Source organism: Oncorhynchus tshawytscha, linkage group LG16 (genome assembly GCF_018296145.1).
Source record: "Oncorhynchus tshawytscha isolate Ot180627B linkage group LG16, Otsh_v2.0, whole genome shotgun sequence".
Lineage (NCBI taxonomy): Eukaryota > Metazoa > Chordata > Actinopteri > Salmoniformes > Salmonidae > Oncorhynchus > Oncorhynchus tshawytscha.
Window position 1 is genome coordinate 66,587,371 of NC_056444.1, and position 26,532 is coordinate 66,613,902.

Sequence of the window (26,532 nt, forward strand, 5' to 3'; positions counted from 1 at the left end):
GTGGTGAGCGTGGAAGAAAGCGAGCGTGCGCGAGTAGCCCTACGAGAGAAGGCTACTAATAGTTGACTGCGATACAGTTCACTGACTCTCTCCTCCTTTTGCTGAAAACGTAACAGGGATGCATTGAATGCATTTCCAATATGCTGGGGGAGACCTATGTTAGATTCAAGAAACCAACTAGCTGAAATAAAAGGAAACGCCCAAAACGAAGGTAAGTCTGTCCCATTACAACGTGACAGTAAACGATAATGGGGAGAGTATTCTCTGAACTGTGCAGGGAACAAAGTATACCAGGTCATTCATGCATCGGAATGGGATCCCACTCGAGTGATCAATTAATTAACCGGCTTTATCATATCATTGTAGGCTTGGCTGTCCTATTGTAATTGTATTATCAATATTGGCATCAGTGTTTTTTCTTTCAACAAAAGAATCATGCCAATTCATATACTTTTATTTAGCTTTTTCTGTAATCGGGGACTCATGTTTGTCATTTGACTGAAAATAACCACCAATGTACAGTAAGTAGTAACCTAGTCATTGTTCCTACCCCATTGTGAAATACGTGTTCCTGTTAGCATACGTTTTAATGGGTCATTAGCCTACTGTATACAATTGGTAAATAATTTTCTTTATTTTGAATGGAATAAACTAAAATATGTTTTTGATGATGAGATAAGACACATAATACATTTGCATTCTGCCTGACACACCTTGCTATCCAGTCTAGTCTGCACTAAACAGCAGTGTATAGAAGGGATCGGCCAGGGACCGATATGGACCGGGGTTTGGTCAGTGAGGAAGGATACAATGCAGAAAGAAGGCTTCCTTACAGAAATTGGATTGGGTACATTAATATTAAGGCAATGATTATGTAGCTTTATTTATCTACATAAAGGATATCTTTAAGATTAGGCCTGTTGTAAGTAAATACAGTAAGCGATTTCAATTCATATATAAGCATCAGAAACGAAGTCCAGTTGATTAATTAGCAACATAATTTTACTCTGCAAGTATACTGGCTATCCGTTTTACCGATCTGTTTTTGTTCATGCGGTGTATGTCCATGCTGTGTATGCCTACTTAGGCTACATGTGGATAGTCATAAAGAGTTGTGGATTATTTGCATCCTTTATTTTGCATTGTACGTTGTCAGTGACTGCTCTAAGGCAGCTAGCAGGCTCATTCCATAATTTTCATGAGAAACATGTCACCTGTGTAGTAGCAGCCAAAGCAAACAGCAGCATACAGTATATTGTCCTGGTACAGGTGGCAGTGCCAGCTCTGGCCTGATGTTACCGATTGACTACGTAGTGAATTCGTTAAAACTATTTGAAAAAGTAAACTCAATTCTCAAAACTTTTTTTTTACACTGTACAGATCTTGCAGTGAATAGAACAAATAAAGAAGAGAATAACCATCACTGATAGTGATGATAGTGTTGTCACTATTTGTCTACAAGTTGTCACTATTTGTCATGTTCTCTGTGAGATTCAGGAAAATAAAGGCTTTTGACGTAGTTTTAGGCAGCCTGCATGGTAAACAGGAATTTCTAGTTTGATGGCTGTTTTTTTTAGAAACGGAAGTGGATGAACTTCACTATCCTGAGACTTATCCCGTTGTGATGGCCCCTGCCGTTGTTGGTCAGGATATCCTGTTGAAAACAGTATGGTGACTAATGCAAAGCAGCACCACTGGAGATGGGGGGCATTGTTTAAAACCCACGACATAAAGCAATGACTGACCCCTCGAAACAAGCAACAGGGGTCATAACAAACAAGTATTGTTTAAGTGGGTAACTAAATATACAGTAAACTGAAATAATACATTGTACCTTTAACAGTAAACATACACCATGTAGGCATATACTTCTGCTAGTTTACTGCCTCTACATATTTTCCTCTTTTGAGTGTACCTCAGTACATGAGAGATGGTTTGTGAGGCTGTTTGATGCTGGTGATGAGCAACACACCACGACACTCAGTTGGCAGTTTTCCTTTCAGGAACCTTGACATCTCCTGAGGATTTACATGAAACACTGTCTAAAGAGAGGATTCTTTTTTGGAAAGGCTGGTTATCCTACATTTATTCTTAACCTGGAAGAGTTAAATATTGTTACGTTACATAAATACTGTTACAAGTCCATAGGTAGGGAAGTATACACATTCTATGAAACTGCATAAGTGTTACGTCAGTCTTCATCCTCAAGCATTCATTGGTAATCACACACCTGTTCAACTCCATAACTCTACATACTCCAGATTATCGGCTCTTGCTAGTACCTATTATAACTGATGACAGTAAATGCTAATTTTCAATCAAATTAATAGTGCTACATGTCACGATAATATTGTTTTGACAGCCAATGTTATCTTTTGATGATAGCATCTATAAAAGCTTTGTGATTCGTAGTTGTGTTACCCACATCAAGCGTTGCAACATGATTAATATCCCAATCTCTACTCTGCTCCTCAGTGACTGAGTGCTTCGCTCCTTCCCCAGGGCTCTGCAGAAAGTCACAGCAGCTCCAGATAATACAACGTTGCAGTCCCTTTCAGTAGGCATAAATACCCCTCACTACAGCACCTGCTTCTGACACCCTATAGAGAAACAGCTTTTCATTCTAGTCGCATAGCAGCTGTAGTGAAGGGATAACAACAGTTACGGGTACTACTAATACTCTACTACTAATACTACACTACTACTATTACTCCAACAACCCCAACTAGTACTACAACTACCACTACTACTGCTGCTACTATTATTACTACCACTACTACTACTACTAATACTACACTACTACTATTACTCCAACAACCCCAACTAGTACCACAACTACTACTACTACTACTACCACTACTACTGCTTCTACTGCAATTACTACCACTACTACTACTAGTACTAATACTACACTACTACTGTTACTCCAACAATTCGAACTAGTACTACAACTATTACTGCTACTACTATTACTACTACTACTACTTATACTACAACTACTACTACCACTACTACTACTGCTTATACTACAACTACTACTACCACTACCACTACTACTACTAATACCACTCCCACTCCTACTACTGCTACTACTGCTGCTACTACTGTTACTACCACTACTACTACTGCTACTACTACTACTACTACCACTACTACTTATAATACAACTACTCCTACCACTACCACCCCTACTACTACTACTACTACAACTGCTACTACTGCTGCTACTACTGCTACTACTACTACTACTACTGTTTATACGACAACTACTACTACCACTACTACTACTTATACCAATACTATTACTTCTACTACTACTACCACTCTTACTACTACTGCTTCTACCACTACTACTACTACTACTACTACTACTATTACTACTACTGCTACTACTGCTGCTACTACTGCTACTACCACTACTACTACTACTACTACTACTACTACTGCTACTACTGCTGCTACTACTTTACTTCTACTCCTACTAGCCTACTACCTCTACTGCTACCTTAACCACTACTTAGTGCTAATACTTCCACTACTTCTGAAAATACTGCTACTACAGCTGTCATGATTAGACAGCGTAGACAGCATGGTTAGTGTGCAGTGCTGAGTGCTCTTTGATTGCAGTAGTTGCAAAACACCAGTCTCAACATCAACAGTGAAGAGGCGACTCCGGGATGCTGGCATTCTAGGCAGAGTTACAAAGAAAAAGCCAAATCTCAGACTGGCCAATAAAAATAAAATATTAAGATGTGCAAAAGAACACAGACACTAGACAGAGGAACACTACATAGAAGGCCAGCATCCCGGAGTCGCCTCTTCACTGTTGACGTTAAGACGGGTGTTTTGCGGGTAGTATTTAATGAAGCTGCCAGTTGAGGACTTGTCTGTTTCTCAAACTAGACACTCTAATGTTGGGCTGGGCTAGACAACCTGGACCCTCTCTTTCTAAAATGATCAGCCGAAATTGTTGCAACCTCTATTACTAGCCTGTTCAACCTCTCTTTCGTATCGTCTGAGATCTCCAAAGACTGGAAAGCTGCCACGGTCATCCCCCTCTTCAAAGGGGGAGACACTCTAGACCCAAACTGTTACAGACCTATATCTATTCTACCCTGCCTTTCTAAGGTCTTCAAAAGCCAAGTTAACAAACAGATCACCGACCATTTCGAATCCCACCGTACCTTCTCTGCCATGCAATATAGTTTCCGAGCTGGTCATGGGTGCACCCCAAAAGACAAATCTGTGCAGCCGTATTCATCGACCTGGCCAAGGCTTTCGACTCTGTCAATCACCACATTCTTATCGGCAGACTCAACAGCCTTCGTTTCTCAAACGACTGCCTTGCCTGGTTCACCAACTACTTCTCAGACAGAGTTCAGTGTGTCAAATCGGAGGGCCTGTTGTAGGTGACCAAATACTTATTTTCCATCATAATTTGCAAATAAATTCACTAAAAATCATACAATGTGATTTTCTGGATTTTTTTTCTCATTTGTCTGTCATAGTTGAAGTGTACCTATGATGAAAATTACAGGCCTCTCTCATCTTTTTAAGTGGGAGAACTTGCACAATTGGTGGCTGACAAAATACTTTTTTGCCCCACTGTATTTCACTGGTCACCCCCAAAGCCTATTCCTCCTTTGGCCGCCTTTCCTTCCAGTTCTCTACTGACAATGACTGGGACGAACTGCAAAAATCACTGAAGCTGGAGACTCATATCTCCCTCACTAACTTAAAGCATCAGCTGTCAGAGCAGCTCACAGACCACTGCATCTGTACATAGCCCATCTGTAAATAGCCCATCCAACTACCTCATCCCCATATTGTTATTTATATTTTGCTCCTTTGCACCCCAGTATCTCTACTTTCACATGCATCTTCTGCACATCTATCACTCCAGTGTTTAATTGCTAAATTGTAATTACTTCGCCACTATGGTCTATTTATTGCCTTACCTCCGTTATCTTACCTCATTTGCACACAATGTATATAGATTTTTCCCCTATTGTGTTATTGATTGTACGTTTGTTTATTCCATGTGTAACTCTGTGTTGTTGTTTGTGTCACACTGCTTTGCTTTATCTTGGCCAGGTCACAGTTGTAAATGAGAACTTGTTCTCAACTGGCCTTCATTCAAATAGCCTTCATTTCACAGAACAAGAATAAACTGACGAGTTTCAGAAGAAAGTGCTATGTTTCAAGCCATTTTGAGCTTGTATGTCACGTTCTGACCATAGTTCTTTTGTGTTTTCCTTCTTTTAGTGTTGGTCAGGATGTGAGCTGGGTGGGCATTCTATGTTGGATGTCTAGTTTGTATTTTCTGTGTTAGGCCTGATATGGTTCTCAATCAGAGGCAGGTGTTAGTCGTTGTCTCCGCCAGTCAGCCAGGATCCTCCAGAGCCGCCAGTCAGCCAGGATCCGCCAGAGCCGCCAGTCCGCTTCTTACGACGATCGTGACACTGTAATCGAACCCACAAATGCTGATGCTCCAGATACTCAACTAGACTAAAGAAGGCCAGTTTTATTGCTTCTTTAATCAGCACAGCTGCGCTAACATAATTGCAAAAGGGTTTTCTAATGATCAATTAGCCTTTTAAAATTATTAACTTGGATTAGCTAACACAATGTGCCATTGGAACACAGGAGAGATAGTTGCTGATAATGGGCCTCTGAACTCCTATGTAGATATTCCATTAAAAAAATCAGCAGTTTCCAGCTAGATGAAGGCCATGGTCATTATATTTTACCAATGACTAAATTTGGCCAAAGGAGAAATCAGATATGGTAGAATTCCAAACACCACTCCTATCAACTCACTGCCTCAGGATCCCAGAAGGCGCTAAGCCTGGGGGAACATGTGTCCCAGCCTCCCCTCAAATACTGCTGCTCTGTGTAGCCTTACCTAGAGGTTAGCTATGGTACTGGAGGTCATGACCAGTCATCAGCAGAAGTCAAAGATGCAAGTTACAAGTTGCTTTTGGGTAATTTCCTTCCCAAGCAACCAACAAGTGGTCTCGTGTCACAACACCAGAGAGGTTTTGTGGTGCCCTAGCTGAAAAGAGTGTTGTGACTGAATGGAAAACTACTTGATTACATTGAGGTCACCTTGGCTTGATAGAATTGGAGCTGGGTATCCTGTTTAGTAGGCTGTTTACAGACACCTGAAATCACAGGAAGACATTGTTTTGGCTGCTTAAGAGTGTTTGGTTTTCTTTTGGAGTGGGAACCCTGATGTTAACCCGTTCAGTTTCTAATGAGTTTTTACTGAACTAAAGTTGTCAAATCCACCCTTGACACATCAAGGCAAACTACCACAAAAACTTAGACTAAGTCTTATAGATTGCTTTGCAGTATGACTCCAGGAAATGTCAACCTGATCATGGAAATGTGTATAAAGGAATCAAGAGATCATTTAGCCCTGCGTCACAGTACATGTCTAAACCATGTGCAGAGGACAAGTATATAAGTCTAAAGAGCAGACGTGGGCTGGCGTGCGAGACCAGGTTTCATCAATAATGCATGAAGCCAGGAAACCGAGATAAGAGGAGGTGCAGCCAGGCCATGATGACAAAACCAGCTGTTTCATGTGATTTACTGCCGTCACACCTGGTATGTACTTCTAAAACAGGTCTAAATCAAAATGTACAAGCAACCGGAAAAATATGAATGGATTGTTTTTGACCGGAAGACACACCTCTTCCGGTCAAAAATAATCCATAACTTTTTTGGGGGGTTGCTTGACCATTTTTATTTAGACCTTTCTTGTACATGCTGGGTGTGACGGCAGTAAATGAGGATAGTTGCAGGCAGGGCAGGCATATTTGGTGTGTAAAAAACTTATTTTAACATTATAACGCTTGCAGAGCTGTCTAATGGGAAGATGAATGGAAGCTTTCTGGGCAGAGAGGAGATCTCGTCATATTCATTGTCACTTTTGCTCAGATACTGGTTCATGCAACAATATGCCTGCATACTTAGCCTGTCATTAAACCTCATCATCATTGTCACGTAATCTATAATCATTACAAACTGCCATGTGAAAGTGCCATTGTTGATAACGTTATGTGAAGCAAGACATTTATGATGACATATATGCAAGTCAAGCATTATAAGAGAGTAATGTTTAAATCCACTTAACACAGTTGATATTAGTGCAGAGGGCCAGCGCCAATCTGTAACAGGCCATCCATGACAAGTTCTCCATATCAACCAGGCCCCTAGGCCCTATTCCTTATAGTCCCATGCCCATTGCCTGTGGCCCACTTCTCAGACAGCAGTCTGTCTCCAAAGACACACAGAAAGCCTTTACACTTCTTTCATCATGTCCCGCTACATCTCTGCCACGTGGGATTAATTGCATGTCTGAAGGCAAGTGGTGTTTTCTTGAGAGCTGTTGAATGTAATGTGTTTGGTTGACTAAGCAGTGTCAGTGGTCTTGGATAAACACAACACTGGAAAACTGGAATCAATATTCCAGTCAATAAATCAATATCATTATCATCTCATGCATTAGCATAAATGGACTTTATATAGTTATACGTGCAAATATTATTGCTACAGTATGTACAGGCTGAATCTCAACGGGACTTGATATGAGGATGGGTTGGCTATAAACATCCTTAAAGAAAAGTGAAATAGAATTTAGAAGTGACATAAAAGTTAGCGTTTAGCTCCTAGATCTGTGCATCTGGAAAAGCTTGTGGAAAGCTCTGTCCAGAGTGATAAAATTAGATCATGTTGAGAGGATTTGACATTTCCCACTGTCCAAATGTTAAATGTGGGAAAACCAATCACAAAACGCTCATTCAATTAAATTGGCTGATACTCCAAGTACACATTGGAAATGAATCCTCACATGTTCATGCACATGAGGGCCTTAAGTAAGATTTTTTTTTTTGACATTTTCTGCCCCACATAGAATACTCACTGTAGTGACAAATCACTATGACCCATCTAATTCTGAAAATGTAATAGCTACAACTGTCCAGCTCCTGGCAGCTGGTTCTGCAATCTGCACACATTAAAGCACGATGGCATTGTCATCACAAATACACTAGACATCCTGCTGCTATAATACTGGCATAACAATGTCAGTTGGCACTGAGACAAATACTGTAGGTCTCTGTGAGTGACATGCAGTCATGCAAAATTAATTGGATCCATTGAATGTGCATATTTAACATTAGATCATATTTTTTTTAAATTGATCACATTGTCAGTGTTACAGGGCCTTTAAATCAGACCCCTTAATTGAATGATTAATTAACAGAGGGTGATTTGTTAATTATGACTTTCCTACCCGAACTGCTTCAACTTCCAGCCTTTCATCCAAAGCCAAATAGAGACATTCAATCTCCATCTCTACCATCTCAATTTAAATTAGTTGGTTGTTGGTTTAGCTTTTTAGGCTCTTTGAGATTATTTTATGTAATGAAATGCGCTATACAAAATGTATTATTAGATTTGTCTGAGACAGAGGCGGTATTACTGTCTGGTATCCAACACCTCGGTTTCCTCATGCTCTATGTTTCCTAGAGCATAAATGATTTGGCTACAATAGGAGTCACCTGCACCACGTCTCCTGGCTGACCCATTTTCCCTCAGGCTTAGCAGAAGCAGTGCTCTGAAAGAAAAGTCTGTAGTCTAGCATCTGACCCAGACGTGCCTTAGCTCAATGGGTTAGCAGCACATATCAATGATATTGTTACGCAAACCAACCCAGCCAGACTTGGGTTTGGTAGGTATCAGGCGTTGCAGAGCAGGGACAGCCAAGCCAAAGCCCGGCTGGGTGTTAGCTAGCGTGCAGTATGGACAAGCTGTTGGTCAGAGGTGCTCGCTTTGTGCTGGTTGTCAGTGTGTGGATCTTGAGGAAGAAGGGCTACATGCTAGGGATGATGAGCTCTGGACAGGGATGTGTTCAGACGTGTGTCCTCCCAGGGGAACTCTACCAGGTACAGCAGCACTTTATAGATCAGTAGGACTTCATCTGTAATTTACAGTATAGGGCTGTTAGAGGACAGGGCTGGTGGAGGTGTGTGTCTTTGCCTGCTTTAGTGTTACCTGTAACTACTATATGTGATATTGAGAATATTGTATATTTTATATTTTAGCACTTCATGTCATAATTTGGTGGACACAGATTAGAGTCAGGTGTGGTGTTGATTGTTTTTGGAGTATGTGTATGTATTTTACGTTTTTAAGTGCTACAAAAGGCTTTTGGGGGAAGAGTGGGGTAAGGTGAGCCAAAGGGGTAAGTTGAGCCACCCTTATTTCTATGAAACCATACAAAAAATGTATAATTTGCTCAATATTTAGGTAGATGTCATCATTTCATGGAGTCTGTGAAGGAAGAAATCACATGAAAAAAGTGGTAGAAAGTTAGGTCCAAAAAATTGATTTTCGCCAAGTCAAATGAATTTATTGTGTTAGAGGGTTCATGATGCTTGTATCTAAACCAAAGTAGATAATTTTAAAATGGCTGTAAACCTCAGTTGGGGTTTCTATAAGCTTCAGTATGAAGTTCTAAACCTAGCATGAAAGTGCATCCTTGTAGCTGTGTGGGTTAATATAGTCAAAATGTTTTGGGATAAATTGGGACAATAGCCATGCGGTAAGTTAAGCCAATGGTTGAGCCCATGGCAAGTTGAGCAAATTGAAGTGTTTTCTTCACAGGCGTAATGCAAGGCATTTTTCGATTGGATATGAGGCAACAACAGGGCCTGGCCTATGTAAAAAAAGTACAGAGTGTTTGATAGTTGTTAAGCCTATGTTAAAAGATGCTTCAAAGGATTAAAAGACAAAAAAAGTGATGATTTAGTGATTTAGTTTAATTGTGTTTTGGAAATAAAGATAGACATGTTTTTTTAAAAGGTATTGCTAATATTTAATTCAGTACTGAAATCTGCTTAAGGATCCGCCCCTTGTTTTCAATTTTCACCTAAAATGACATACCCAAATCTAACTGCCTATAGCTCAGGACCTGAAGCAATATCATTTGAAAGGAAACACTTTGACATTTCTGGAAATGTTAAATTAATGTAGGAGAATATAACACATTAGATCTAGTAAAAGATAATACAAACATATTTTTTGTACCATCATCTTTGAAATGCAGCAGAAAGGCCATAATGTATTATTTCAGCCCAGGTGCAATTTAGATTTTGACCACTAGATAGCAGCAGTGTATGTGCAACGTTTTAGACTGATCCAATGAACCATTGTATTTCTGTTCAACATTTTATATCAAGACTGCCCAAATGTGCCTAATTGGTTTATTAATACATTTTCAAGTTCATAACTGTGCACTCTCCTCAAACAATAGCATGGTATTATTTCACTGTAATAGCTACTGTAAATGGGATAGTGAAGTTAGATTAACAAGAATTCAAGCTTTCTGCCAATATCAAATATGTCTATGTCCTTGGAAATGTTATTGTTAATTACAACCTCATGCTAATCACATTAGCCTAGGTTAGCTCAACCGTTCCGCAGGGGAGCCACCAATCCTGTAGAGGTTTTAACTTACCCTGACCTGCGGCTCAACTTACCCAATACCCGGTGTAATTTGTGCCAAGAGACCACTTTTTTTAGATAAGCTATGTTTTCAAAACTGAAATGTACATGAATTCTGATTAGTTTTAGGGATACACAACATATTGAAATACATGTACATATCTTTGTTGGAAGGAATACTATGTTTCCCTTGACGGAGTGATGCTGAATGTAAAACACCTCAACTTACCCCACTCTCCCCTACAGAATTACTTGAAAACCTTCAGAACAACAAATCCTCTTTGGGTTACTTTAGTGCTAAATCCATGAGACAATGGAGTCCTTGTAATTAAAAACAACATCAGTTATTATTTCCTGAACGTGATTAAGCTCTCTATCCTGTGCATTGACTTTGTTAAAAAGAAAGCCCTGTGCCTCCTGAGTGGTGCAGCAGTCTAAGGCATTGCGCCGCAGTGCGTGAGGCGTCACTACAGACCCGTGTTCGATCCCAGGCAGTGTTGCAGCTGGCCGCTACTGGGAGACCCATGAAGCGGGGCGTACAATTGGCCCAGCGCTGTCTGGGTCAGGGGAGGGTTTGGCTGGCCAGGTTGTCCTTGTCCCATCACACTCTAGAGACTCCTTGTGGCGGGCAGGGTGCACGCACGCTGACTTCAGTTGCCAGCTGTGGCCAATTCCTTTGTAGATGCACTGTGGCCAATTCCTTTGTAGCTGCACTGTGGCCAATTCCTTTGTAGCTGCACTGTGGCCAATTCCTTTGTAGCTGCACCAAGGTGCGGCTGGCTTCTGGGTTAAGTGAACAGTGTGTCAAGAAAAAGTGCAGCTAGGCAGGGTCATGTTTCGGAGGACGCATGGCTCTCAACCTTCGCATCTCCCGAGTCCGTACGGGAGTTGCAGCAATGGGACAAGACTGTAACTACCAATTGGATATCATGAAATTGTGGAGAAAAGGGGTAAATATAAGGTTTTACAAAAAGAAAGAAAGCCTTGGCTGATGTTTGATTTTGGTCAATTTGTATTGACTGAGACAAGATTTCTACACAACTGAAACGTCCTACAATTGTCATTAATTGCATTTGCATCTAAGCAGGGTTGGTGTTGTTGACAGTATGAACAAATCCAATACTCAGCATTTACTTCCTGTACTCCATTGTAGATGACGGAGGGGAGACTCTGCCAGGTTCATCTCCTTGACGACAGGAAACTTGATCTGCTGGTTCAGGTACAATATCTTAAATCATTTTATGAGATTATTGTAACAGTACTTTAGTTTCCTATGAATTTCAAATAATTTGGACCAAAAATGATAATACCCTCAAATAGATAGGCCTAATGCCCTCTTCAAACAATTTCCTATTCCACAGCCCAAGCTGTTGTCCCATGAACTGCTAGATCTGGTGTCCTCCCATTTTAACCTCAAAGAGAAGGAATACTTCGGCCTAACATTTGTTGATGACAGGTAAGACACTGCTTATTTTGTAAGTATATGGGTGTTAGAGCATACAGTGTATGTGTGTGTGTGTGTGTATGTGTGTGTGTGTGTGTGTGTGTGTGTGCGTGTGTGTGTGTGTGTGTGTGTGTGTGTGTGTGTGTGTGTGTGTGTGTGTGCGTGCGTGCGTGCGTGCGTGCGTGCGTGCGTGTGTGTGCCAGTGTGTGTGCCAGTGTGTGTGAGTGCTTGCGAGCGCTCAGTGGTGGTCTTGGCTATTTAAGATTAGGGAGGACAATTAAACATTTTATGAGCATATTTCTATTACAGCATATTGGATGACTGTCATTCATATTCCATTCACAATGTAACATTGATAGGTTTAGGCAACTACATGATACCGTATTTTTCCCTATACCCATCATGAGGTTGCTACAAACTAGCCTATGAATGAAAGTTTATAACGTAGGTGCACAGGTCGAGAGACAAATTTGAGTAATCAAGGTGACAGACAGTGACACACCAAATACCGTCATCTAACTGATCTAGAGTGTAATCATTAGTCCAACTATCACAGCTCAGGAAAAGACCCAGATGCAGAGTGTCCGAATAACGGACGTTTATTATTTAAACAGGGGGCAGGCAAAGGACAGGTTAAGGGCAGGCAGGGGTCGGTAGTCCAGGGCAGAGTCCAAAAGGCAACAGACAAACAGAGAACACAGGTATAAATGCACAGGGGATAATGAGGAAGATGGGCGTCACCTGGAGGGGGGTGGAGACAAGCACAAAGACAGCTGAAACTGATCAGGGTGTGACACCAACAGTTGCAAACGAGAGTTTCTATTGGACAAATTCAGGTAGGTTTATCCCCGTTTCGTTCTGTGTGCTTCCTTTTAAGAAAAGTTTTTCGATGGAATGAATCGGTGGAATGAATACACCCCTGATCACTAGAGCTAGAGCATTAGTTAACACATTACGATCACACAGTACTGTGTACAGCAAGCAGTTTAGCAGTTACACCGGCGGGCCCCGGTGGCAATAAATGAATAAAACCGAAAGCTTACCTTGACCTTGAGTTCTATTGTTGGATAGCCTTAGCTAGCTAACAAAAATAAATGGCATTCCTCTCTGTTTGAGCCTGGTGTTTGAGTAGGCTAATTTAGCTAGCTGCATTAGCTAGCTAAGTAAGTGAAAGTAAAAGTTTTAAAAAATACTATGAAATCTCTCTCTCTCTCTGGTGCTTCTCCTTAGTTTTTAAAGAAATAAATTAGTTAAAAACTGTTCAACTATTGTCTTTCTCTCTCTTTGAGTCAACTACTCACCACATTTTAGCATTGCAGTGCTAGCTAGCTGTAGATTATGCTTTCATTACTAGATTAATTCTCTGAATCTTTGATTGGGTGGAAAACACGTCAGTTCATGCTGCAAGAGCTCTGATAGGTTGGAGGACGACCTCCGGAAGTCATCATAATTATTGTGCAAGTCTGTGGAAGGGGGTGAGAACCATGAGCCTCATAGGTTTTGTATTGAAGTCAATGCACACAGAAAATAGCTGTCCCCCGGCTACACCATGGTGCTACCCCAGAGAGTGCTGTTGAGGCTACTGTAACCTTCATTAAAAACAGTGTGTTTTAATCACACGTTAATATATTGCCGAGAATATATTTAGTATATGTTTTATCTATTTACATTTTTTGGGAAATTCACTGAGTAGCATGGTCCTCCCCTTCCTCCCATGAGGATCCTCCACTGATAAATGTATGCTTGTATGCTTCTTACCAGTGCTGTTTGTTTACTTAACACTTTTCTTCATTGTCTCTTGTAGTGGCCAGTGTAAATACTTGCAGTTGGACCGAAGAGTTCTAGAACATGACTTTTCTAAGAGGGCTACTGGGCCTATTGCCCTCAACTTCCTGGTCAGGTAGTTATTGCACCAGGCCCATATCTGTACCACATATATCCTGTTATTGGTTTAAGATGATAATGACGGCAGTAGTTTTATTACATTAGGGAATATCTAGTAGTGGGTGATGAGATGTCTTACTGATTATGCATGGAATATGTACTTTACAATTAAATTCAACAAATGAAACTTCTTTGTACGTATCCCTCCAGGTTTTACGTCGAGAGTATAACACTGCTGAAAGACAACACAACGGTGGAATTATTCTTCCTAAATGCAAAAGTTGCCGTCTACAATGTAAGCTACTTATCTTATTCTGTTGTGTGTTGTGTGATAAATGGTGATTCACCGTCTCATTGTCCCTCTTTATAAACCACCAAACCTCAGTCTGACTGTGGCCGTGAGACACTGTTTTGTTGGAATGAGATGAGACAGTCAGAAAGAGTAGATTGCTGTTTAGTCGAAAATAATTATATTTTGATGAATATGTGTTAGTCATAGGAACAGAGCTCAGATACAGACATCTGCAAAGTGTCTCAGCAGCCCATAAGTAGATTAACACATTTATGATGATGCTTTATTTCTTACAGGGGGATATAGAGGTGGAAAGTGAGAATGTATTCAAATTAGCAGCAAACGCCTTGCAGGTTAGTTTCTTATTTGCTTGGGATTTGTACTGTATATTAATTAGCCACTCTAAAGCATACATCTTCTGACATGCTGTTTTTATATCAATTCAGGAAGCAAAGGGGAATTACTCAAGGTAAGGACATATATTCTAATGAGTATCAAACACAACAGCTACCTAAGCAACAAGACAACATCACACATTTAGCAAAGACTTTAAATATTGTAGCTGGTTTTCCAGACAAAACAGTAAAATCAATGACAGCGAAGGCAGTTATAAGAGGGAAGGCAGAGATGTTGTGTATTGTGAGGCCTGCCACGATGTGTTGAAATCTCACACAGGCCTTCGATTGAGTATCATACCACTGACAGCTCGGCCAAGGCTACTACAGTCTGCAGGGCTGCATTCTAACATCAAAGCTCTACCACTTTTAATAAAGCGTCTATTGCAGGAGCAGCATCCTCTTTACTGTCAGGGAGCATTCAGTTGGAACCAAACTGTAGACAGAGAATTATGGAACACTGTGGATCTTTGTCTGCATTCACACCTGTCTCATTCCAAATTAACATAAATTACAGGGGTTAGATGGCCAGAGAATGGAGCTTCAGTTAGTTCATTATGAAGAACCTTCCTCTGCATGTGGCCATGCACCTGGAACATGTCTGCCAATTAGGTTTCTGCACCAGTGGGTCAGGTCAGACAGTCTGATTAAATAGGGGTGATATCCTTTAGCAGCTCATTCCAAGTTGTTTGTACTTTAGAAGACCTTATTGCACTGGTTTCTCTACATCATTTCTGTATGGTAATTTGCTAACTGTTATGTACAGAATATTATTTAAAGGCCTGGTGCAGGCAAAAATGTGATTATCCTGTGTTTTATATACATTTCCACACTATGATATTTTGGTGGGATGGAGTTTTGGCCTACCTGGTGAAATCACCAGGTGATACATTAGAAAGCTAGTTTTCAGTGTCCCCCTCCCCACAGACCACTCCCAGGCAGTCCTAGTAAAAGTCTTGCTTGAGAAATGTTCTTTGCTAAGAGGCTATTTTTGTTTCTTTTGGAGAGAAAAAATTATGAAAACAATCACAGTAAGGTACTTAACTGTTACACAGATACTATTTGATATTGAGATAAAAACGTCTGCATTGGGCCTACAGTATATTGTATTTCACTATCCACATTCTGTTTTATCATTATTATCAGTGATGAAACCACCAGAATGGATCTGAAGAAGCTCCCAACTCTTCCCAACAAGGTGCTAAAGGAGCACCCATCACTTACATACTGGTAAAATAACCTTGAATATGATGTGCATCCTTAGTAATTTTTTAGTTTACAAAACTGCTAAATAACAATTGTTGCAAAAGAAATGTTGTAGCAGACAATGATTTAGGATGTATGATGCATTCCTGAGAGGGAGGAGGGATGCAGCCCATAACTTCGAAGTTGAAGGTGTCATCATCATGCATTTTTACAATGTTTATTATAGTGAGGATCGAGTGATAGAGCACTACAAACAGCTGAAAGGAGTCTCCCGCGGACATGCCATGGTGCAGTGAGTATTGGAAAAACAATGATCCCTCATTCCCCTCACACACTCCTGTTTATCACAAGTCATAAGATTGAAAACATCAGGCCCTGGCTATCTCTCAGTCCTCTCTCTTTTTCTCTTTCTATCTCTTACTCCCTTTCTTGCTCTCTGTTTTCTCTCTCAAATACTTACTTGTTACTCTCTTCTCTCTCTTCTCCCTCTCTTTTTTCTTCTCTCCCTTACTCTCTCTCTCTCTTTCTCACACTCTCCTTTCTCACAGTCAAGGTCTGATAGAAATCAATAACCCAGTTCAGTTACTGTCTGGCCAGTGAATCATTGTGATTCACTGTAGGCACCTTTAACATATCATGCTCTCATTGTCCTGTACCATCTATAATATATAATATAATATCCCTGGAAACCACCTTTTGGAAGTTAAAGAGTGATTCTGGGATGTTACTGTAACAGAAAATTATTTTATTTCAGGTATTTGACTCTAGTGGAATCATTACCCACGTATGGCGTTCATTATTATGAAGTAAAGGTAATAATACAGTATATTGCATTATGCACACAACAACAGCTGTGCATTGCACTTATACATCCTAATAAATACAATTATAAATCAGATTTCTGTAAGGGAATGGATGAATGCAGTTCAGTCATGAAACTATGCTTTTGCCTTACAGGACAAGCAAGGAATCCCATGGTGGCTTGGGATCAGCTATAAAGGAATTGGCCAATATGATTTGCAGGACAAATTGAAACCAAGGAAGGTACAGTTATTTGTTTGTTCCCATTTGTTTTCTTCTCTGCTTACAGTATAGAGGAGTACAGGATTAGTTTTGCATGAGCTATTTTATTGGCAGCATACAGCGGTTGTTTTGCAGTATAGCCTTTACAGGTAGATAGGAGATTCATTTTGCAGATAAGATGTCTGCCTGCTACTGTAGCATTATACCTGACAGCGCTAGGAGCTTCAGCAGGCTGTTTGAGGAAAGATGAAAATGTCAGTGATAAAGATACCTCCAGCACGTAGCACTATCATGATTCACTAACCTCTCACACACATTCATCACCTTTTCATCTGATCGGGGTTAGGCCCTCAATACAGCTGAAGGAGGCCAGACTTGAATATGTAGTTTATAACAACTCTGTGGTCAATCCCTTTAGGTAAACATTACTTTGGAAGCCTGTATTTATAATATTTATGTCTATCACTTATAACAGAGGTATGCCTGCTCAACTTCTACCAGATCAGTTGATACATGTAGATATATTCATCATTCTGAGAGTCCTACATAAAGTGTCAAGTGTGTAACCCGCTCTTCTGGTTCAGTGGATGTTTTATAGCTTGCTGTTCTCCTGGACAAACACCAAGCTTTGTGGTCTGCTGCTACATGATCACGGTGTTAAGTTAATGATCTATGTGCGTATGAATTTGAACACGGAGAGAGAAGGAGATCTGGTTGGGCAGACATTTAGTGTTGAGAGGAGGGAGGAGGGTGTGTATGTGATGTCAAAGACAGGAAGGCAGGGTACTGGGTGTTACCCTTCAGAGTGCTGAGAGTACCTGAGGAGGCATGTTGGAAGCAGAGAAAAGGAGTTGTTTGTGTTGTTTGAGTTTGACAAAAAGGATTAGAGACAGCATTACTATAGAAACAGGATTACTGGACCTCTACTGGTAAGAGATAAAGCAACAGTTTTACATATTGGATGTTGACAATAACATTTTGTTAAATGAAAAACAACTACATATATGATGATATCATGCTTTTTTATGATGTGATTTTTGATGGTAGCACAATTTGGGTTATTGTTTTTTTCTGTCCCTGATATTATGTAACAGGTACAATAGTGTTGGTAAATGTTACAGATAGGCTACAGAACTAGCTATAATAGGAGAGAGAGGGGTGGATTATAAAATCCAACCATTAGTTTGGGTCTGTAACAAGGCTGTAAATGCCTGCCTCGTGTGGCGAACCTAGACATGGTGATGAGTCATGCACCTCTGTGGATTCTTCATATCTTACTGTAAACAGTCAGCACCTGGAGGGGTTACTGAGCAATGTGATGAGCCATGGAAGCTGTCACACATTGTTATTTGTCTTTGTGGTATGCCCCTTTGTAGCAAAATGCTATTTACTCTGGACTAGCACCTGTATAATGATATAATGCTATCATAGTCCTGACAGCCCTTGCCTGTTTCATGGCAGTTGAAGTTTTAGTTGTGATTTAACTTACTTGATTAAAGGTTGCGGTTTGCTAGTTATTACATCATGGGATTGACTATGTGGGCATGTGTTATGACATAGCCAGGTCAGTATAAGGTCATTGTAATATATCTGTTGTGATTCATCATTACATATGCTTATTATTTAATCATATACTTTTTATGAGTACATATAAAGGTGTCATATGCAGGATTTGAGAGTTAAAGTACAAGTAAATGTTTCACCAATCATTAATCAGTTGTTTCTCTGTGTCTCTCTGTGTTTACCTCCATAGCTGTATCAGTGGAAGCAACTGGAGAACTTGTATTTTCGGGAGAAGAAATTTGCTGTTGAGGTGAATGACCCTCACAGGTGAGGGCAAGTCAAACTATAAATATTTATCACAACTACATTTCCTAGACAGCTAAAGAAGCTCTTCTTCCTGAGCCTAATGTATTTCCTCTAAACAGGCGGGCAGTGACCAAGCGTACATTCGGCCAGACCGGCTTGGTCATCCACACATGGTACGCCAGCCATTCACTGATCAAAACCATCTGGGTCATGGCCATCAGTCAGCACCAGTTTTACTTGGACAGGAAGCAAAGCAAGGTACCATGTCATATTATCGCTTTTTAGTCCTGACCTAATCAGTGTACCTGTGTTCTGTACCTTCATGCGTCCCTAAATTAATACATGTATTCATGTCGGATTAAATGCTGATATTTACATGTAGACAGTGTAGGTTTGTAGTATGTATTCACCCCATAAATCCCTAATCCAACAGGGTAAAATAACTGCAGCGAAAAGTTTGGGTGATATTGCCGTCGATCTAACAGAGCATGGAGGAGGAACCAAGATAACCAGACTAGGAGATAACCTAAAGCACAACCTCATTATGGCTAGCACTGGTAGCCTGGCGTCAACAGGTAGGTCAGCATTCTGGTAGCTGAAAGTCTATATTTAGCTAAGTGTTTTAAAATACCTGTATAAAGGGCTAGGAAAAAATATACCCTTATTTGTATGCACTGTGTTAGAAAAAGTACAACCAAAACTAACACATAGGCCTACGGTACATTTATAGTGTAAACAATGTCACCACTACAGGGTCCGCCGATTCAGCGGTGGACGAAGTGCAGAGAAAGGAGAAGATCTCTGAGCTAAAGAAGAAGGAACAAGAGATCCAAGACATCTTGACCCAGAAAACAAAGGAGCTGAAGAAAATCTGCTTGCTGGAGGCGGTGAAAGGCCCATTTTTCTCTTGGACAATTACTTACATTGATTTCTGGAGGTGCTAGGCTGATACACTTCAGCAATTCATTTCAGTCAGGGTCAGTCAGTGAAACATCAGTCAAGCTACTGTACAAATTGCTTTAGTTTGGGCAGTTGAGACTATTGGAGTGAAACACTGTGTAACTGTACGAGCCAGTGTGCCACAGAGAGTGTCTGTTTCGTGTTTTCTCACATTGTTTTCTGTAAAGCTAACTGACCTGGATATTTTGTTGTGTGTTTCCAGGAGCTCACGGGCAAACTGCCAAAAGAGTATCCCTTGTTTGCAGGTGAGAGACCTCCTCATGTCAGACGACGCGTTGGAACGACCTTCAAACTGGATGACCTCTTCCCATACAACGAGGTCTGTATTGAAACTGCACTGTTCAGTATATGACATATATTTTGCTAACTAATCTACGAACCCAGAACCAAATCTCACGTTCATGTGTAGCACATGGGGATGTTTAAGCCGTGTGTACTGGCGGTAGAGAAGTCAGGCGCAGGAGAGCAAAGACTGTGTTACAAGGGCGCAGTTTAATGATAAAAATCACTGTGACAAAACAATATATATACAATGGGACAAAAACCCCAGACATAACGTGCACAATTCCGGACAAGGACATTTCGCTACACTTGCATTAACATCTGCTAACCATGTGTATGTGACAAATAAAATTTGATTTGATTTGATTTGGGGGGAAACAGAGGGTTAAATACACAACATGTAATTATGTAATTGGAACCAGGTGTGGGGAGACAAGACAAAACAAATGGAAAATTAAAGGTAGATCGCCGACCGTCGAACACCGCCCGAATAAGGAGAGGGACCGACTTCGGCGGAAGTCATGACAGGATGTGTGAAATTTACTCCTCAGCCTGAAGTGCCGTCATTTGGCTGCCGAATTATTAACTTTTCGGTGGTGCCGAACTGGTAATACGCTTCAGGAGGGCGGTTATGCGTGCTAGCAAGGCAGAGGTCCTGTGTTCCAGTCTTTGTGTGAGCCCAATCAGGAAGCGGTACCTGCTAAGCAAGCAGTGTGACGTCCGTTGTACATGTTGGCCTTGTTAAGTTTGTAACAAGACTAATATTTTGCAGAATATGACATAACATGAATTCCATGAATTCCTCAGGGATTTGAACTTGGGGTTTTAGGATATTACTGTAAGCAGAGAAACACATATACTGTACACTGAAGAAAAAAAATGTTTTGTCATGAATGGAATGTGATGAAGTTAGGATCATGTCCTGTCCTGTTTCGTATGGATCACGTGTTGATGAGTTGCCTAATGCTTTTCCCAATACAGGCACAAACTGCAAAATATTATGTTGTTGATATGACTACATTCTACTGTAATTTACAATTGGATATTGCATTTAAAGTGCTCAGTGGATATTGAAATGGATCTGCCATTCTCTGATGTAATAATGTCTATAATAATGTCTGTACTCTGATCTTTAGGACCCTTATCTGAGGAACCTGGAGAGCATGTTTGCTCTACAGCAGAAGATCGTAGAAGCAGCTAAGAAGCTGGCCTCAGAGGCAGAGCTCTGTAAGACTGTGAAGAGGAAGAGGAGGAGGAACTGTCAGGACGCCATGAGGAAACTGCAGCAGGTTGAAGACGAGATGAACCAGTACAGAATCAAGAAAGGCAAGAAGCCTACCCAAAGAGCCTCTGTGATTATCACAGGTACTGGGGATAAAGATCGACAAACACATGCACTCACATTCCACAATATGACTTTATACATTTGTACTTTAATCTGTAGCCTATAATATACTTTCCTTCTTCTTCCCCAGATGAATTTATCCATTTAGAGACCAGCTCCCAGTCAGATAGTCAGATTCTAGATGACGGTGAGTGGGACACAGAGTTCAGTCATACAGTAGCTACCTGACCTTTGTTGCACAGCTGCTTTACCAATCCCAATTTTGTATTTTGGTCCAGATGACTCTGATGGTGCTCAGAGGCCCCGGTCACGGTCTGTCCAGTGCTCCCCTCAGCTCAGCCCCGCGCACTCCCTAGATCACCACAACAACAAGAGTCTCAACAGGTTAGCGTTTGACAGCCAGGATGCTTCACACCACTACCACCCCAGAGAGGTGTCATCCGCACACAGCAGCCCCTACAAAACCTTACCCAGACCTTCACGGGACGCATGCAGCATGCCCTCCACCCCCGTTATGACCCGCAACGCCTACAGCAGCAGCCAGCTCAGGTGAGACCCTCCACCACCCCTCAGACCATGCCTAGCCAAACTCTTACCCTCTCACCCCGACCCTGAACATTTATCCTATACTCTCCTACCTTACCTGCATCCCACCGTTTAACAGAAAACAATTGTTTATTTTATTTTACCGTTATTTTACCAGGTAAGTTAACTGAGAACACATTCTCATTTACAGCAACGACCTGGGGAATAGTTACAGGGGGATGAATGAGCTAATTGTAAGCTGGGGATGATTAGGTGACAATGATGGTATGCGGGACAGCTTGGGAATTTAGCCAGGACACCGGGGTTAACACCCCTACTCTTACGATAAGTGCCATGGGATCTTTAATGACCTCAGAGAGTCAGGACACCCATTTAACATCCCATCCGAAAGACAGCACCCTACACAGAGCAGTGTCCCCAATCACTGCCCTGGGGCATTGGAATATATATTTTTTAGACCAGAGGAAAGAGTGCGTCCTACTGGCCCTCCAACACCACTTCCAGCAGCATCTGGTCTCCTATCCAGGAACCAACCAGGACCAACCCTGCTTAGCTTCAGAAGCAAGCCAGCAGTGAGATGCAGGGTGGAATGCAGGATGCAGAAAACAATTGTAATTTAGTGTGCTGTACATCTGGATTTCTTAACCATACTATTTGCTTCTTTTGTGTGTGTGACTTTTGCAGGTCGGATGGGAACTCTCAGTCCTTCAGGCACCGCAGTGGGAGTCTGGAGTCACAGCAACGGCTATTAAAGGATACTGACTCAGAGAAGCCAGTGTTTACCCAGTCCCCTGCCTGCAGGAACAACAGCACAGAAGCCCTGGAGGACTGCTCCTCCTACACCAGCCAGTCCAGCTTGGACTACGCAGGCAACCCCCACTACTGCACCCTGGACTCTCGGACCCGCAACCATCAGCTGCACAGGAGGGTGGAGGTCTACGGTAATACAGGCAGTATGCCCAATTTGGTCCAGAACCATATCGGCTTTAGTGATACTTACGAGCCCCAGGCACACTACGCGCCAACTGCTTACTACGTGGCAGGCTACCCCTGTCCAGACATGGAGCCCTACTCCAACGGTGCTTACGTCTATGAGAACGAGATGGAGGGCCACTACAATGTCAACCCCTCCTACCAAGTACACAATTACGGACACGAGCGATACAGGACCTACAGTAGTGATCGGGCGGACAGCCTTGCTCAGAACCCCTACGCTACCATGAGATTGCCCCGGACCAGACATGGGCCCCGCAATGAGCCCTTACAGAAGAACATGCAAAAGGCCATGGTGGCTGAGCACCTGAGAGGCTGGTACCACCGCAGCGGGGGCCACATAGAGGCAGGTAGAGGTCTGGCTGGGTATGACTACGATAACGGCTCTCAGCTCAGCCTTGGATATCAGACCATGCCAGCCCCCTTCAGCCACTCCAGCCGAACCACCTCCTACTCCTCAGGTAGTAGTTGATCCTGCTTCTCATCATACTGGAACAGGTCACCTCAGAAACCATACTCTGTCTGTTCACCCTCGGTAACACAGAGGGACATGTTTTTATTTTTTATTAATATAATTCATACATTCCTAACATACTGTATGAAAATATTATTCTGTATTAATTGTTAGGATTAGGGTGTCATTCAATTAGACTTTTTCTGTCTCTTTAGTGCAACTAAAAAGTGTTCTCTTTCTAGTTTCCTCATCCACCAGCACAGGAAACTGGCGCAGCCAGCTAACTGTTGGTCTAACAGACAATGATAACATGGCAGAGTCACCACAGCACCATCACCCAGGAGCCCATGGCACCTACAACCGGAGCCCCACCCATATCAGGTGAGTACCTACCACAGCCCCACACCTACATGTAGTCATCTATATATCCCACATGATTTTAGAGGAAATAGTAGCATTAATTGTGTGACTTAAACTAAGGGAAATAAATTGTTTCAATCAAGACCAGTCTTGTGAAGGTTATTTAGCCAGCAGCATACCATCTTGCAGCCACTGCTGGCTTAAATATAAAGCTAAGCAGGGTTGGTCCCTGTATAGGAGACCAGATGCTGCTGGAAGTGGTGTTAGAGTGCCAGTAGGAGGCACTCTTTCCCCTGGTCAAAATAAAACATCTCAATTCCCAAGGGCAGTGATTGGAGACATTGCCCTGTGTAGGGGTGGGATGTTAAACAGGGTTCCTGACTCTCTGTGGTCACTAAAGATCTCATGGAACCTATCACAAGAGTAGGGGTGTCTTGGATAAATTCCCAATCTGGTCCTCATACCATTATTGCCACCTTATCATCCCCAGTTTCCAATTGACTCATTCATCTCCCCTATAACTATGCCCAAGATTGAAGCTGTAAATGAGAATGTGTTCTCAGTCAATTTACCAGGTAAAAACATGCTCATATTTTTCTCCTCCCTATGCACAATAGCAGGTATTATTGTGGATGTCATCTCTGTTGACTCTATGTGTTTGCCTGTAATGACATTGAACCTCAGGACCATCCTAGCGTTTGTTGTCACCACTTACCGCTATCCTTCCACCTGCAATTAATACTCCTGCATCCTCCCCTCTTCTCCACCTTCATCCTGTTCCTCATGATTGGACAGGTCATTTTGGCTGTCAGATAGACTTTAAAATGTTATCCTTATCTATGAACAGTCTTTGATAGTAAGTGACATCAGTGTGTTTGGCTTGTTGGTGTGAAACTAAACCCCAATAACGAAGCAGTCTCTAGTGAGTGTGGGTGTGTTCTTTGTGAACTGGTGATCTTTTCACTTTCTTCCTTTCTTTCTCTCCTTTCACGATCTGTCCATCCTCAATCCTCATGTATATAGATTTCCCCCAGAATGCAATGTGTTGAAGAGGTCTGATACGATGCCGGTAGATTCAGTAAAGATGTTTGGTGCTGTGGCCAATAGTGCTGAGGAAGACCATTAGGCAGTCATTCAAACACAGAAGGGTGAGATGCAAATAGGCTGTGGTAGTGCTAATCCATTTCCATCAGTGCCACTGTTTTCAGTTTCCATCTGCGTCTCACCATTTGCCATATTGATCAATATAGTGTAGCTCATTTAGTGCCATGAAAATCAAGGTGAAATCAATATGTAGACCATCCATTAAATGTACAGCCAGAGCAGTGGTAACACATTCTGCCAAGGCCCAATCCAGATACTTCTAGCTCATGGATGACCATGCCGATCAAAGATTTTGACAAATTATCTTGGTCTATTAGCAGGCTCACAAATTCAGTATGGCTGCATCCCACTGGGGAAAAACGGATTGAATCAACGTTCTTTCCATGTCATTTCAACAAAATAATGAAATGTGATGTTGAATCATCATGGAAAACTGATTGGATTTTCAAAATGTCATCAATGTAAGGGAATTGAGCATTTTTAACCCAACTTTTAACCTAAATCCAATGACATGATGAAATGGTTTGTTGATTTCACATTGAATTCACATTAGTGGACAACTCAACCATTTAAATCAACTAGACGTTGAACTGACGACATCTGTGCCCAGTGAAATGTGAAGCAAATGGTACATTACATCCTGTAGCTAGAAACTCCACTTTCACATTGTCTACCTTCACATGCACAGTTTACACACCACATCCTGCACATACTGTACCTCATAGCACCAGTAGTAGAATGTACCTACTTTCGCTTGCCTCTCATTAGTGTAAATTGTGATCCATATTAAGTGGAAAGTTCTAATTTCACATTTGACATTCCTTATATTATTGCATGGCATGCTTGACAAGACAGTAGGTCATTTGCTTTTGTTAAACATCCTTCTTTCTAATAACATATTTTTTCATGGTGTTTATCCCTGGTTTGTTCTGTTCCATTTCCATGCCTGTACAGTAGATTATAATCTCAGCTGTTGCAGCATGCAGGGGGTTTCATTCAGTAACATGCTATCCTAAAGTATGGGAGTCTTTTATATTGACCTTGACTCAAATGTGTATGTTTTCATCTCTTCATTACAGGAGAATATTCATGGATGGAAATTACATGAGCATCCACTGAAGGTAAGAGGACTGGAATGAAATCTGTCACAATGACCCTGACACTGGAAGCACAGACCTCTGGATGGATGCCAACTAACCAATCTGTATACATACTATGAAGCTTGAGAATGACTCTCCCATGTGCCTTTGATTGGATGGAGATCGATATTATTCAGGAAGACATGGATGTGGTGATGGCACAAACGTTTTGCTGATCTGCAAAAGCAGCTTCATCATTGTGAATTTCAAACCCTGGGATATCTTTGACCCAAATATATTGAACCAATTGTATTATGACATTATACATATTGTAAATCAACTTTAATATCTTTGTAAAACATTTAGGTATACATTTTTATTTACAAAATGTGATAACAAAATAATAAACTAACCCTTCTTTAGTCCCAGGTTGTCAATCCATGGATTGACACTCTCTCCTCTCCCAAGTATGAATCTGAATGTACATGTTTATAGATTATTATTATTTGTGAATGTGTTATTGTGATGTAAATTGCTTGCATGTGGAGAACATAAACTTTTGATAAGTAGGTTTTTTGTATGATGTAAAAAGATATGTCTGGATAACCCTCAAATAATATTCCTTTATTTGTTTCTCTACATATTTCTACATTGTCCATGTATTGTTTGTCTTCTACTCTGAGTGAATATCTCCCATTTGGATTTGGGACATTAATAAAAACAATGTGAGACTTGATTTGTAGTGTGACTTCTTTAGCCCTGTGTGTGATAAACAAGACTTTCTCAATGACATGCTACAGGGTGTCATACTGATAACAGGACATTCTCATTGAGTATAGCA

General features: G+C 41.3%; 1 protein-coding gene across 2 annotated transcripts; it reads left to right on the forward strand.

Moving 5' to 3' along the window:
* On the forward strand, positions 1-26,427 carry frmd4bb (FERM domain containing 4Bb). 2 transcript variants are annotated; one of them, XR_002948274.1, is made up of 23 exons: positions 1-211; positions 11,669-11,734; positions 11,877-11,971; positions 13,764-13,859; positions 14,054-14,138; positions 14,432-14,488; positions 14,582-14,604; positions 15,677-15,760; positions 15,963-16,028; positions 16,491-16,548; positions 16,694-16,780; positions 18,513-18,589; positions 18,688-18,826; positions 19,002-19,143; positions 19,322-19,455; positions 19,731-19,847; positions 20,947-21,175; positions 21,286-21,342; positions 21,434-21,704; positions 22,386-23,155; positions 23,391-23,529; positions 23,999-24,083; positions 25,692-26,427. XR_002948274.1 is itself a non-coding variant. In XM_024375909.1 (22 exons), exons 2-22 carry the CDS (start codon positions 11,669-11,671, stop codon positions 25,729-25,731), a joined length of 2,832 nt encoding a protein of 943 aa, XP_024231677.1. In that variant the 5' UTR covers positions 2-211; the 3' UTR covers positions 25,732-26,427. The 2 variants fall into 2 exon arrangements, 1 of the variants encoding a protein (XP_024231677.1); XM_024375909.1 differs by lacking the exon at positions 23,999-24,083 and having other exon boundaries at positions 2-211.
* Positions 26,428-26,532: the final 105 nt, after the last annotated feature.

Excerpts from the sequence above, each read along its gene's own strand:
- frmd4bb (XM_024375909.1), top strand. The coding sequence starts at position 11,669 with ATGACGGAGGGGAGACTCTGCCAGGTTCATCTCCTTGACGACAGGAAA. Across the intron at positions 11,972-13,763 it reads CTAACATTTGTTGATGACAG|TGGCCAGTGTAAATACTTGC; the intron begins GTAAGACACTGC and ends TGTCTCTTGTAG. Across the intron at positions 14,139-14,431 it reads CAAAAGTTGCCGTCTACAAT|GGGGATATAGAGGTGGAAAG; the intron begins GTAAGCTACTTA and ends TATTTCTTACAG.